The sequence below is a fragment of the Ammodytes marinus genome (assembly GCF_949987685.1).
Source record: "Ammodytes marinus genome assembly, chromosome: 14".
Taxonomy (NCBI): domain Eukaryota; kingdom Metazoa; phylum Chordata; class Actinopteri; order Uranoscopiformes; family Ammodytidae; genus Ammodytes; species Ammodytes marinus.
In genome coordinates, this window is record NC_137218.1 from 7485710 (window position 1) to 7501811 (window position 16102).

Below are 16102 nucleotides of genomic sequence, written 5' to 3' on the forward strand. Positions count from 1 at the left end.
GACCCCATAAGTAATGGAAACCCATTGTCTATCACGCCTTGAGGGCAAGCCAACCTTAAAGAGCACCTATTATGCTTTTTCAACTTTTATGACCTATAATAAACATTGTTATAATGATTTAAAGTCATGTTTAACCATACTAAAGTGTCAAATGATGACTTACATGCATTTAGACGTATTCCCTGCTGACCATTTGGGGTGGCTGTGCAGAGCGCTAAACACTAGGAATGCCGGCCGCGATTCACTTGTTCAAATTTCCGGGATTTATCTACGTAGATCAATCCGGATTTTCTATGTATGGTGATGCTGCAACGTGCTCAGGCACGTTCCTGCCATGCCCCCACCTGCCTGCTCGAATCTGCCCGCGAGCCGCTGAAAGTCTTCCGGAAGGTAACCAATCACAACGGAGTGGGGTTGGCAGGAGGGGGGCGAGGGGGCGGAGATGGACGAAGCCCAGTGTTGACAGAGAATGCTGAAATCGCCCAGATGAGAGGAAGAGTTTCCCGAAAATCTATACAGTTTTTTGTGCTGTGATTCATGTCAGGTTGCTCATTAATGAGAAATTAAGACCAGCAAAGTAGTATAATAGGAGATCTTTAACATAGTGCTCACAATGATGTGGTGTGGTGAAGGGTCGCACCGTTCTGATTTGAATGAATGAGACTGCAGGGATGTCAGTAACAGTAATAGTAGGCCTGAGGTGAGGAGGAACAAGGCCAGTTGTTCAAAGTTGAGTATGGAGGGGTTTTCTCTTTGGCAACGTGATTGACGACCAACTAGCTCTTGTTTAGCTTCAGCTTTATCCGTCACTCTGTCAACATCAAAAAGATGGGTTCTTGCCACTCAACTCCTTGTACAGGCACTGGTCCCCTCTCACCCTGAATACTTTAAGACCCTTCTGTTAGCGCTGCCAGCAATCACAGTGAAACCACTGCAAATGGTGTGAGACACACACAAACAGACCGTATGATTCTAAAAGAACAAAGTCAATCTGGGAGTGAATTTCACCAGAGCAAAATTGAACTTTTTTCGTGTCCAGTTTAATTTGTTTTTAAATTACTTGCAAAAGATGTACCCTTCAATAGCACTTTATTTCAAAGGGCCTGAACTATTTCATCTTGCTGTCCAATCTCTCTGTAGCAGAAATGCAACACCTGTAATGCTTTTGTTATCCGCCCACTAGCCTGTCCGATCTGCATCCCGCTGGGCAGTTTCACAATACGTTTTACGTACATACGTATAGGAGACACTTTTTACAGAGGGATCGTAGAGATTTACATTTATATTTACAATCACATTTACATTTTCATTGCACACATGTAGCTGATCCTCTCACACACAGGGTGTCACGATGAGTGAGCATTTTCTGCTTCACTCTTGAATTTAAGGTGAGCCTATCTTTGGAACCTATGGATTTATTATGCAGACATGTTGGTGTGTTTGTTGTCATTTGGATATGCATAGGTGTCATGCTAGTATACTGTTCATTGCATAATTGTGTCTCGCCTGCAGCAGCCAAGGTCTGCATTCAACAGGTTGATGTCAGGTCTGTTATTTGTGGTGTTACACAATGTTCGGATACATTTGCGCCATAAGAGAGCCACTCAGACTGTTCACACATGATCCCTCGTCAAGGCTGAAAAATCAAAACCCCAAAGCCGCCAACAGCTCTTTGTAACAGAGCGGATTAAATTGAATAATAGTATCTTAGTTTGCTGAAGGTCAGATGTAACATTTCTCCTGCAGCTGCACTGAGGAAAGCTGGCGGTGGGGATGCTCCTCTCTGCCTGATAGCAGGGTTCTCGTCCTGGTTGATCCATGTCCAATTTATTTTTAGGAAAACACAAACGTTCTCGCAACTTTGCTAACAAGTCTCAGTCCAAACACTCATTAAAATTCATCGTGGTCCGACATGACATTTAATTCCAGCAGTGTCACTGACTGCTTCGGCTAAACTAGCAGAGGAGGATATAAAGTGATGTTGGGAAAAAAAAAATAGAACGTCTGAACATCACATCAGCATTCGGAGCATGAAGCCTCCCTCAGGCCACGTTCATAAATATGTTATGTGGCGGCTAGGGGCCCTGCCGTTACTATGCGGTACCGGCTGTAATGGATATTCAGGGTGAAGGGGTTTTTTGTGAGAGCAGCATGTAAAGGATGACTGGGCCGGAGTTAGTAACGCTCCATTAACTTACTCCTCAGGATTCTAGCGCGCAGACTGGGGGAAGAGAGAGAGAGAGAGCGAGAGAGAGAGAGAGAGAGAGAGGAAACCCGGGCTGGTCAGGAAATCGATACAAAGCGCATCAGTATGTGAGTGGGTGAGAGAGGGAGAGGATGGTGTTTGCCATATCAGGATCACTTTAGACACAAACCAAATAAACACACAGGGAGGGTTCTTGCAGAGGCTTGTAGTGAACAAGTGTGTCCGTGCGTATCGACAGAAAGGTGGGAAGAAGACAACAGGGCCCTCTCCATGCTGTTATTGGATGCTGTGAACACAGGCCGTAAAGTGAAGTGCATACCTCATAGTTTTGCGGTAATTTAAAGGCTCTGCACTTGCATGTCAAAATATTTCTGATGTATGTCAACTACAGATTAAGAGGGAGTAGGCCTATGAGTAATTAGCTTTAGTAGAAGTGTTCTAACCCTAACACCCCCCCCCCCCCCTTTCCCCTGTCTGTGTGCCTGGTCTGATTGCAGGGTTGGGGTCAGGTGTGTAGGAGTCAGGTAGTTGATTAGTTTGAGTCAGACAGACCAACAATCACATACGGTCCCTTGGTTTCTTTCACACCAGGGCTTGGGGAAAAGTATTTGTATAAATATAATTGTTCTAGCCAAACAGCTCTCAGACTGGACACATTGCCAGTGTGGAATCTGTTACAGCCAATAGAAATGAACAAGCAATTATACGGTTGTTCTGTAGTGCTCTGAAATCTCCCTTTAATGAAATTCTAAAAAGCTGTTGTCCTGGCTGCTACTCCAACAACATGTCTGCTCCCTAACATAGTCTACGATACTTAATCAAGTCACATTAATAACAGATTTCTTTAAAAATCACAGTGTGTCACCAGCTTCTGTCCAGCACAGCATGGTGCCCCCCTGTCTCTTTACTCCATTACAGAAGGATATTCAAACCCTTAATTGTTTTGACTTATCTCAGCAGCTCAGCAGTCTTTTAATACCATCCAAACCGGAGGTGTGACGACATCAGAGGGCTCCTTGCATGTGAGTGTTTATGTGAAGCAAAGTCACTTTTTTGTGTGACTGTGCACTGCAGGTGGTGGAGGGCCAAGGAAATGTGTCTGTGTTTGACATATCTGTGTGTGTGTTTGACATATCTTTGTGTGTGTGTGTGTGTGTGTGTGTGTGTGTGTGTGTGTGTGTGTGTGTGTGTGTGTGTGTGTGTGTGTGTGTGTGTATGTGTGTGTGTGTGTGTGTGTGTGTACGTGGCTGTCTGCTGTGGCTGTTCACGGATGGGCGGTTTTACTTAAGATTCTGTTTACACAAGCTGTTGCTCCCATGCGGCGTCTCCCCCTCGCATAAAAAGATTGCCGAAAAAAAACTTGATGTGTTAAAAGTGCTGCCAAATGAGCAAACACACACACACACTGTCAGTGTTTGTCTGCGCGGTAGCCATTCAGCTCCGGGACTCAAAAATGATAAAACAAATCCGTTACGGCAGATAAGATGTACTGCATCCTTGCCAAAATCCACTGCAGTTTTGAGGGGGCCATTTTTTATTCCTCTCGTTCAGACAGTCTCGATGGAGCGCAGAGTCCAATGAAAACCTGGAGTCAAAATATAATGTTCTATTGGGAACAATTCCAACAACCAGTCTGGAAGAAAAATGGACTTTCCATGGTGATTCCTGTGATCCAGTTGCGGGGGTCATTTGCCATGTAAATCAATTAAGACTAAAACACATGGAAACCGCCCAGCTTTTCAGTGCAGTTTGACATGAAATAAGACTTTACATAAATGGTCAATGTCATACAAAGAGCAGCCACTCAGGGGGGAGCTTAATGGGAAGATGAGAGGAATGGAGCCAAGGCTACAGACGGTGGAGTAATGAAGCATTAAAAAGGTGGGACGTCTCGGTGGGCGCGGAGAGAAGAGAAGTCAGCACTTTCTCTCAGCTCTGTGAGTAACACAAGGACACTCTCCTTTAATCTCCAAAAACCCCAAGCTTCTTATCCTTCTCATCTGCTGCCATCTTCCCTGCATGAGGCTGCCATGTTGTAAATTGCAGCCAGCACTTTCTCTCTCTAACTCTCTCTCTCGATCTCTCTTTCTCTCTGTGTCTCTCTTTCTCTCTATATCTCTCCCTCTCTCAATCTCACTCACTCTCTTTCTCAAAGTTGTACAATTCATAGGATCAAACTTCAATAGAATTTCAGCTTGGTTGAGATGGGGGCAACTGTGCAATTCAGTCCTCCTACCCTGTATGGAAGCTTCTACAGATAGACAACCATGTTTCATGACAGGTGCCTTGTGGAGTTTTCCTCCAAACAAATGAAAGGAAAACATACATCCAGTGTTTTTTTCACAAAAAAAATGTGTTGTGTGCCTTATCCATGAGGTCTAGCAAACATTCTGTTGTCAGTGTGTCATGTATTTGAAGATTGAGTACACACACCATACGATGCACTCGCCAGTTGCCATGACCTACATATGAGAGAAAGTTCAGCTCATGTGGAGCCCATGTTTGGTGTTGGCAAGCCTTAAAATAATGCTCTGTATAGCCCCGGACAGCCTCTGACAGCTCGTCTTGAGCTGAATTATGTTAATGTAGGCAGAGCTAAAATCCTCCATTTGAATAGTGGCTTGAATAGTAAGTTGCATTCATTTCAGTAATATCATCCAATAACTTTCTGCCTTATACTTCAGAGAGCAGCACATCCCACCTGTCTAGGAAAAAGATGGAAGAAGAAGCTGGTCAATAAATATTTCATGAGATTCATTAATGCATATTTATTGTGTGTCTGCCACTCGGTAAATCTGTCTGACTCTGTGCTCCGTGAGACAATCTTTAACCAGCCAGAAAGTCGGGCTGTGCATCTCGGGTTATGTCGGGTCGTCCAATTTAACGGTCCTGCCAAGTGAAGCCCGGAGAGTTGTTAGTGCCGGCCAAATTAAGAGCAGAATCTTGTTAGCTGATCTACAGCCGTGTGAAGTTTGTCTTTGAGGGCGTCAGGACACAATATGTGCAACCGTAAATGGGGGGAATGAACTTAATAAATTACGATGAGTTTGGGTTTTTATCCGTGCTGCTGCTTTATGCAGTGAACGTCCAATTGCTCAGCAGGAGGACAAGGGAGAAATGATATGGAGTTATAAAAGTCTACATTGAATGCTAGAGCAAAGGGTGTAACATAACAGACTCTCACTCAATACAACAATCTTAAGATTGTACTATGGTTTAATAAAGAACTAGAAATACCGCCAGGCTATTTTATGCCTCCGCTATGCATACAATTGCCAAACGGTGACAGTACAGTGGTGGTAGGCAATGCTTTAAAGGAGGTAGACTCCTGACAAGCTACAATATGGTACAAGGTCGTTGCAATCTCACAATATGTAAGGTGGCAGTAACCTTTAACCTCTTAAATGTAATTGTTCACCCTCGAGTCCATATTATGTAAATGTATGCGAACATCCCTCAATGCATTCCTGAGATAATGCATTCATGAGGCATGAGGTCACAGTGACCTTGACCTTTGACATATGACCTCCAACGTCGAATCAGTTCATCCCTGAGTTGGAGTGGTCATTTGTGCAAAGTTTGAAGAAAATTCCTCGAAGCGTTTATGAGGCATGTAGACATAAAAAGGTCCAAAGGTGATTCAACTCACGTACTGAAACCACAATCTTTCCCTAACCTTTGCCAATGTCCCTACTATATCTTACTGTCTCTGGATACAAACTCTGTCTGTGGAGTTCTAGTTCTAGCTTGATTTGTTCGCCAGTCATCCAGTTTCAGCACTAACCCGCAAAGTCATCAATAAATGTAGAGTTTCATTGACGCCAAATAACTTTTGCATGTGAACACAGTCTAGTCAGTGTTCACAGGTGATCACAACATGATTGGGAAAACTATGTATTACTATAGAATAACATTTTAAGAAAACGGGTTGTATTCAAAATGAGATCCTATAGCTTCAGTGATAACATGATGGTGATAAATCTATTTGAAAATTCAAATACGCACAAAAAAACACATAGGCGGAAACTTATTGGAGACCCCTGAAGTCAAATGAGGATACAGTCTGAATCATTTTAACTAGAACTGTCTATGGTGTTGGAGTGGTATGGGATGTGAGGCCTGAAGGATTTAAAGCTCCCATATTATACACTTTTTGGTACTATTATACACCATATTATATGGTCTTAGTGGTCCCTAATACGTTTTTCTTTAATTGTTTGCTGAAAAAAACTTTCAGATAATTTATTGTACTATGCTGATGTTCAGCTAATCTCACAATGGCCTATTTTTTAAAAAGAGCTGCAGCTCCCCTCGTAAATATACAATCTTTGAGCTCCCCCCGCCCCCTGTCCGGAAGCGAAGCCAGATACGCCTCGCCCTCTGTCTGTCAGGGCCGTGGACCAATAAGAAATAGGGGTGTGGGCTGCACAGTGGAAGCTTCTGGCTTTCCAGTTTGTGAGGTCAGAAACGAGGAGAATTCTGACTGGAGTATATTGGGGGGGAGGGGTGGGGGTTTCAGAAAGGGGGAGAGTGAGAAAAGGAGAGATTGTTATTTTTTTTATATTTTGGCAGTCTCTAGGCACACCGTGGACCCATGGATATGTTAGAACACATTTAAAAAGTGCATTTAGCATAATATGTGACCTTTAAGAGTAAAAAATCTCCAACCTCCTGATGTCCGGACTTGATTAATTATGAAAAATATGAACAAAATAAATAGTCGTGAATGCTCAGCAGACCATTTCTCCATAAAATAAATGAGCCACGTAGCCGCAAGACATGTACAGTAACTTGATTGGAACACTTTAAATTGCAGCCTGGAGCTGATGACAGGCGTCACAGAAATCACTGCAATTGCCTCAGTTTGTTCGAATAATCATAATGGAGTTAATGGAAGGAATGATTAAGACTCAAATAATGCAGCAAATTATAACTTTTGTGACTAAAATGGCTCTCAGTGCAAAAGAAAAAAACCTTGAATTCTGAGTGGTGGGAATGTGTTTGCCTTCCATCCACCTATTCACACATAACTATAGCAACGAGCTACAGCTGCCATCATTAGTTATACCAAACGTTTTTGATTGTGACATCTTTCAGTGCTATATTAACACTGTTTAGAGAAGAAAGAAAAAGCACACTTTGGGTGGATGCAAAATAAACTTCATTAATCAGAAATGTCCTAAATGAAATGAGAGTTATCCAGAAAGTTTATTTAGGGACGGGCGGCCGTGATATGAACTTATCAGCAGCCTTGATAAGACAAACAGGATGATCGCCTTTAAATTAAAGGGGATAACGGCTGCCGCTTCCCCCCAAATCCTCGCTTCGTCGATTCGACAAAGAATATATAAGTGCTCTGGAACTGACTAAACAATGGAGAAATTTGGTCTGACGTAGATTTTTCAATCTTTTTCAATCTCTTTGAGGGACTTTGTGGGCACTTGATCAGTATCTCATTTGTATTTTTCTCTTCATGTTCTATTAGCATATTCTAATCTCTGTTTGCTACAAATGGAAATTCAGCCTTCACATGGGAACATACACTGTGGGTGAAAACTGTTTGAACTGATGTGCTCTTTTAAAAAAATATATATATATATTTTCCCACTGAAAAATATTGAAAAACCTGCTTACTGAATGCTATTGCCATATAGCTGAGGCAAGAGTGGATATATAACTAGATGTTGTTTTGCCTTTCTAAGTCAATGAATTCACCATTATGCTTCACAGCCTCAATGATGCATTTGGATGTCGTTTTGCCGTTTATCTTTTTGGTCCATCATTTTGCAAAAAAAATTCCACGGAAGTATCATTTTATAGTGTTTTATAAAGACATGTGCAGGAATGTCACAAGCTTTTGGCACTTCAAAAATTTCTATTCATAAATAATTATAATGCTGACAGCGAGTGGGAATTCAACACTTTCTTTGATGTGATTTCATTGTTCTGTGCACCTGGCTACACAATGTCTATTCAACCGAATGTTTTACAGTTTATGCATTCATTCTAAACTATACAGTTCCAAATAATTGCTAGTGTAATATAGACTTTTAGTCCCTGATATGAGCCTCAAGTCAGCTGTATGGAATGCAAAAATTGCCACCAATCAAGCAAAAAAAACTCAGCATAGCTACGTATATGGAGATTAAAGTTTCAGGTAATAAATCAATTTTGGAATGACTTACTTTATTTGATTATATTGTTTAAATTTAATGTTATTATTTTATTATTATTATTTTAGTTGTAATAACTATTCCTACTGACTACCAAATTACGTACTTTTTTCCACATATAATTTCCTTGAAAATGATTTGGAAATTCCTTGAAAATGATTCACAACACAATGTCCTTGATCTCATGCGGTTTCACATCAAGGCAGGAAGAATAATGGTTGGTCAAATAGGCACTCAGACATCCCCGGAAGCTTTCAGTGTGCACAATGATGATGATGATGATGATGATGTAGTAGAACAATCTCATGGTGGAGTGATCTGCAGTGTCCCTGGAGACCGACCTACAACTCCCTTCAAAGCTCACACAATCAGCCCTATACTGACTTCCTCCTATATATTCCCCTACCTATCCTGACACCCTTTCAGTGCAACATAATTTAGCCAACGTCATTGCTCTCACCTTTCACACGTTAGATGTTTTTCCTCTATGTGTGTGGTGTGTATCCGTCTGTGGATGCAGGGAACCCGTCAGATGATGTGACCCCAATACCTCCACTCAAGTCCCCTGTGAGCCTAGCCCGCCGCTGTGATGCTTCCACAGCCATTATTTCCCATTAGTGGCTGTCAGAGGGGCCGTTTGTAGCAGCTAGACCCAGAGGAGAACCAGACCCGCCACAGTGCCCCCTTCCCTTTGTTTAGCATGCACACTGTTTGACCTCGCCTGGACTGTTCCTCTGTGCACAGTTTTGTTAGAGGTTATCTGAAAGTAAGGACATCTTAGCTTGACATTTACTTCTACGTTCACTGTAAAAAAAAAGTTTGCCTTGACATTGACCATATGCACACCTGCAACAGATTAAAGATAAAGCTATCTAAATGTAAAATTAAATAATATTGTATTCATAAATATGTAAATGTATTTATAAGGATATCACTGTCCAAAACAGCATTGTGGATAAATTTTTATTAGGGAGAACATAAGTGCATATGGAAGAATAAGCAAGTATAATGCTACTCATGATCACCACCTTAGCTTTGTGTGTTAGCATGACGACTTGTGCACAGAAAGGCAACTTCAGTCACCACAATGCACAAGGTAGGCCTACCTAGCTACAGAGCCTAAAACTGGGTGACACCCCTGTCAACTTCCTTTTGAATACTTTTTATCTGGGCTGTAGGAATTATTTCTCGACAATTATATTATATTTATTAGTGTTAATCCAACTTTCTGTGGACAGTTTAGGCAAATCATGACATAGCCTCTTGTATGCGAAGGTCCATAAATAAATAGTTCCCCCCATCTGCTGTGGAAGAACTAACAACACCTTTGGATGAATTTGGACTCGGAGAGCAAGACAGACAGGCCTTATCACTCAACAGCAGCTGACTTTTGCCGGTGGGGAAAGAGTAAGATTTTGGAAGGACAAACCTCCTGTAACCTGCCGTTATACAAGGAGGGCAAATTAATCAGTTGCCTTTACAGAGCGAAACAAAAACAACTCTAAACTTTTTTAGAGTGTTTGTCCTTCAGTGTACAAGATAATCCAGTTCAAAGCTTGGAGGACCACACTGTGTTTGGGATCATGCCAGTGAGTCAGGAAAATAAACACACACACAAACACACAGCCAGAACAGCACGCAGGGCTAATCACGGTTGCTGCATCTGCACCGAGTCCACTTGTCCAATGATATGACGAGCACTTCTCAGCTCCCGTCATCATCTCATTTATCATCTCCTGTCCCTGGCTTTATTTTTTCTTCTTGCTCTTGTTCCTTCGGGCTGATCAGATATTAAATGCAATTAGTGCTAGTTTTCTGCCGACCTGCTTTTATGAGCAATTTAAATTCAAGAGGTCCAAATTTACTGCATGCACCGGGCTTCATTCAATCATTTCTGAAAGAACGCCTAATCACACAGTTGGTTAGAAGACTCTTGAATATAAAATAAACGTTATATATCTTTCAAGCTAATCAATCTCCCATACAGGCTACTCAAGTGTGCTTCCTTTTTTTACCCCGATCAATTCATTTAGTTTACCTCAATGACACAGGGGGCCCTGTACTGAACATATCCCCATCTGTAAAATCTCCCTTTCCCTCTCTCCTCAAACGTTTGCTTAAACTCAGCATGACGAATGATCGCCTGAACCAATCGATTCCATTCAGATAAGCTCACCTCTACAGCAAAGAAAAGGAGGATGGATTTGTTTTATATATAGTTACTATTCAACTGCAGAGGGCCAAGGTTATTGTTATGTGGGCAGCTCTCCAACCTGATATCTCCCAGGCTGTAAAGACTTGTGGTAGTTGTATTCCAGGAGATTAACCTCTGGCAAAGTACTGAGACTACTGTAGCAACATTCAACAGAAAATGTGTGGATTGTGTCGTAGCCAAAGCTTTCTGTTCAAAAGTGTTTTGCTTTTTCTGTGACAGTGACAAGTGCTGACTTGGACATTTTGGACAAAAGCAGTAGTGTTTTACCTTAACCAGCTGTTGTTCCTGGTTAGCCGGACAAAGGCATCAAGGGCCGGTTTCACAGACATGGATTAAGCCTAGTCTTGGACTAAATGGAATTTTGAATGGAGATTGTCCATTGAAAGTACAATTTAGTCCAGAACTAGGCTTAATCCATGTCTGTGAAACCGGCCCTAAGAAAAACTATATGAAAAAAAAATCATTATTTGCACCGATGGATGGGGTCGTTTGCCGTTACATGCCGTTCATTTCTGATCATCAGAGGAAAATTTTAATGTTCCAAAAATATTCAAAAATTCCTCATAGCTACTTTAACAATGTTTATTTTTTATCTGACTGTGAAATGATCAGATTTTGAGTTTTTGGTTACAAATGAAAACGAACCAGAAAAATACACCTGAAATGGATGCATTTTTAATATGCAGTGCTTCTCTATGTCTCATATCAAGATGAGCTCAGAGGTAAAAATACATTTCATTTCTATTTTATTTTACTGTAATTATTTCAATTCCTTACTTTTTGTTTATCTCTCTCAGAAACAAGTACATGACTTTGGGTCAACTCACATACACATGTAATGACGGTCTTCTTGAGCTACTGAAAATAAAACACTGAACACATGTACAACAATACGTGTTCAAACTGTAAACTGCACTTCAATACACTTAGATCTGGGAGTTAAAAGCAACAGTTGGCCCAGACACATTAGGATACCTCAGCTCTGAACAGTACATCCCCCCTGCTCCTTTAACAATGATAACAAGAGTTCATCAAAAGCTGTAAATGTATAAAACGACCCTTGGGAGTGTTTAAGGTGGTGAAGGCACTGATGTTGAAGCTGACAAAAACAGGTAATGTTCTACCCAACAGCTCCACCCAAAGGCTCAGTAGCAGTGTTACCTGAAGAGGCAGAAATAACCACTGCAAACATTTGAACAGTTTTTGGATGGCTATTTTATTATTTTCAGCATCATACTTTTTTCACATTATGTTTTTTTTTAAATATGAAACCATTTTACACCATTCCACAATATATTAACAGTTTCACATATGTCATGAGTCTTTTTTAATTTTATTCTTTTAATTTCACATATCCCCCTGAGACATAGTAAATAAGCTTTATGTAAGGGTTTTGGGACATCCATTGGCTTCTAACGTCCACAGACCGTATGCAGGATGTAGGCTAGACATCATCATCATAATTTTACCTATGTAAACGTCGACACCAAACAGATACACTTGCTCCAAATGAGTCACTATCTGCCTTACACGTGTATCATTGTTAAGCATGTCTTTCCAGATATAACTAACAGATGTCTTTATACACACACACAACACAGAGAAAAAGCACCTATGTAATAAAAAATTAAACTGAAAAAAGATCAAATAATTTTTAAAGAATGCAAACAATCACAATATGATACATTATACTTTCCTATTCATGGGCATTTTGAATCAAATGTTTTGGAAGTCTAATGTAAAAAAATAATCACATTTCTATTTATTTTCCTCTACAGCCTCCGAAAAGGTCAATGGTGGATTTCTTATAATGGAAACAGTGACTCTGAAGCAAAAACCTAACCAGTAATTATTAAGAGACGGCCAGCAATTATGTCAAGTGAGATGGGTTTTTTTAGGCATTATTTTTTAAGTCTATCGCTCCTTCCTATGAGTGAGCGGTGACAACAAAACAATCCACACCATGAAATACAAAGCAAACCTTCCTGAGCTGCAGCTGGACTCTGGTCAAACTGACAGTATGTATTCATACAAATTGAGCATTTGTTTAGAAACAGCTTTTTGAATCCCTGAAAGCAACATTTTCACAACTTCTGCACTTCCTTCAACATGTCTGGTGAAGCATGCTGTAGGTCTGTGCATGCATACGTGTTAAACATATAGCAAATGGGAGTACTTACTTACATTTGAGTCTTAGCTTGATGGCAGGATGACAATCTCTGCATGGGAAACATTTGATCCCAGCAAGGAGTAAGATTACTGGACAATGTGTAAGATATAATGTCCAAAATCAGCTGAAGCTAGGATCTCCATTTCATAGGAAGGAGGAGTGGAAAACAGCAAAAATCCAAATTGCACCCACATTGGATCTCTACAATCAAAATGTTAACCAGCCCAACAATTTACTTTTTTTGTATCTCTTCTTGAGAAAAGGACTTATTTCTGATGGTATTCAGACCTGGCGACTGGTCTAGATGTTGCTCTCATAGGACACGCTGGTTCGGGAGCCTGGCACGAGCACATATGGGCACACCTCCGCCTCCTTGGGTTCACACTCGGAAACTACATGGACTGATGCTTGGACATCCACAACGACACTCCCTCGCTTTTCACCTGACATCAGCGCCTGACAAACCTCCTCATCCTCACCATTCTTCTCCTTTCTATTCCTGTCATAGGAAGGCGGGCCTATCGCCTGTCTGTTTCCAGGGTTACCAGTCTCCGCGGTGACATCCTCCGCGGACGTCCGGCAGTTGAGTATGAGCGGTGGCAGTGGTACGCTACGTGCTAGCTCTTCCATGTGGCGGGCGAACTCCATGGTTTTGAACTGCGTGACCTTGGCCAGCTCCAGGGTCTTGGCGGTTGTGATTATGGGAATGCGCTTAGCTACCTCGAAGGCCTTCTGCAGCTTCTCGGCCCCCTCTGTGCGGAAGAAGTCGTTGATAGCTGTCTCTGTCTTCTTGAGGTGGCTGCCGACCATGCAGAGCCGCGCCACGTTCAGGATCATGGTGATGGTGAAGGTGATAAGGCAGACAATGACGTAGTATAAGCCCAGGCCGCTGTCCGTGTGGCACACGCGCATGGTGACCGTGTAGTTTTGGGTGGAGGTGTTATTGGTTGAGGCGACGCAGGTGTAGCGCCCGCGGTCCTCAAAGGAAACCACAGTGATGTTCAGGGCACCGTCCTCCTGAATCAGCCACTTACCACCTAGAGTTAAAAAACAGATGAGATGACAAGATTAAGACATGCAGTTGGAGATGGGAGTTTTAGGTTTTTACAAAGTTTTGGAGTTGTGAATAGAGAAAAGGTAAAACAAGGAACGACCTTTGTATTATAACAGATTAAAAATGTGTCATGCTTTCTTGCCTCAAGGATTTTGTAATACACCATGAAAAACAATTACCAAATTGGGCCAACAAAAAAAAAAAGTAGTACAGTGAGCTGTTTCCCCGTATTGCGAGAAGGCTATGTGTAATGTACAATCTCCAATGTGCTCCAAGTCTCCTTCACTTCAGTGTTTGTTATACATTGTGAAAGATGTGACATTGACCTCATTCAAATATTGTCATTGATTCTCTATGGAAATAGCGTTATGTAACATAACCTAGGCATTTACAGTACGTATATACTTGGCTGTTTGACCGTTACCCTATTTAAACAATACAATAAAACCTGTATGACATGGCATCTCTGTTACTTAACACTATTATGAAAGTTGAGTACACATAACAATACTGATAAGGAGCGGTAGCCCATAGTATGACTACTTGATTTACAGGTTATTTTTTGCCATTTCCACACATATACTTTTCTATATAAAACAATTAAGTAGCACACCTAAAACAAACTACAGTTGTTTATTAGCTTTCCAGCATTATATGTCCTCTTCTACCTTCAGACAGCAACTGTCCTTTAGAGTTGTACCACTTGATGTCATCGTATGCTCCGGTCACGTTACACTCGATCAGGAAGCTGGTCCCCTCCTTGGCTACTATGCCCTTGCTAGGGAGGACACTGTCCAGCCTGACAGAGGCCTCCATCACTACCTCCCCCTCTGACCCGTTGTGAGCTGCGTGAGCTGTCCAGCCACAGAGCAGCAGGACGCTGACAAGCAGCAGGTGTGACAGGTGGAGTTTCAGAGGCGACATGTTGAGTAGATACACAGCTTCTTCAGCTCACATCCAGACACGACAAACCTGCCAAACAGGAAAGGTAACAGTAACAGTCAGGGCTCATGTAGCAGCACAGGACTGTAGTAGACACTCACTTTCCACTTTTGTCTTTGTAAGCTAAAGGTTATTTATAATACTCAAAATGTAGTATACAACTTTCATTCATGTCTTACAAAAATGTATATATTAGTTACATGGACCTATAATGCCCATATTTAATTTTCCGTCTCTACATCAATATTCAGCTGAAATTATGTATAATAAATTAAAAAAATTAACATCCAATGAGTTATGAAAACACATTGGAGAAAAAGCCAGCATGTGTATTTTCAAAAAAGACAATTTAAGTGCACTAATAAACTGTACCTGCAGAAGAAATAATAGCTACATTATGTAATACAGTAAAGTATTAGGAATCCTAGTTGTTTTCAATGATTAGTGTTTTTAACACCAAGCCCCTCTGGTATATTAGCGAATCGAGCACATCTTACCGGAGAAACACACACATAAACAACAAGTTAAAAAAAAAATCCCAAACCGACTGAGTCAGTGATTTACCTGCTGCTGGGACCGCGACCAATCTAACAGGTTCTCCAACGACACACAACAAGCATCGAACAATTTCACTAACTCCAAGTATGTTCGCAGATATTTTTTTAAATCATGGTTAAGACTGATGCTCGTCTTTTACCTTCACGTTTGTTAACAGCAGGTCAAACACGATGCGTCAGGTATTCCACTTCCTGCTTCAGGTGCTTGTGAGGGGGCGTGGCCGGTTCTTAATTCTCCAATATAGGTATGTATGAGTGACAGGTAACGATTTTAATCAGAAACAATGTACAATGGATACTTTGAACTCATAATAATATCAAATAATCATACCCATATTTTATAAATAATCACTATTAATTTGATTGTATTGCATAGACATATATTTTCGAATGACAATTGTATTTATTTATTATTAAAAAAAATAAACCATTTGACTAAACTAACCAAGTATTTATTAATTATTCAAATTTTCATTTATATTTTCTAATATATATTTTCCGTACGCTTACATCATTTTATTTTGACGATTTACAAATATTGTTGACATTAGTCATTGCATCAAGCTACTGAACGGTGATAGAGGGAGACTGGAAGTTTGGCGGAGTCTCCATCAAAATAAGACAACTGTCTAGAAAAGTGAAAATATCTATTAAAAAATGCACGCTGATCTTTTCGGAAGTGTCTAAATGTATACAAATAAATATGATGATGATGTTTAACATTTGCTTTGATTCAAAGTCCCACTCAATAGTATTATTTATTTTACAATAGTTTGAAAGCACTT

At 40.9% G+C, this 16102-nt stretch overlaps 1 protein-coding gene across 2 annotated transcripts; it reads right to left on the reverse strand.

Annotated features, from left to right (window-relative positions):
• Window positions 1-11808: 11808 nt before the first annotated feature.
• Window positions 11809-15508, reverse strand: LOC307261251 (microfibrillar-associated protein 3-like). Of its 2 annotated transcripts, none has more exons than XM_080041748.1 (3): window positions 15458-15508; window positions 14487-14790; window positions 11809-13801 (listed from the first exon to the last, which is right to left on the reverse strand). In XM_080041748.1, exons 2-3 carry the CDS (start codon window positions 14740-14742, stop codon window positions 13065-13067), a joined length of 993 nt encoding a protein of 330 aa, XP_079897874.1. In that variant the 5' UTR covers window positions 14743-14790; window positions 15458-15508; the 3' UTR covers window positions 11809-13064. The 2 variants fall into 2 exon arrangements, with proteins under 2 accessions (XP_079897874.1, XP_079897873.1); XM_080041747.1 differs by having other exon boundaries at window positions 15325-15498.
• Window positions 15509-16102: the final 594 nt, after the last annotated feature.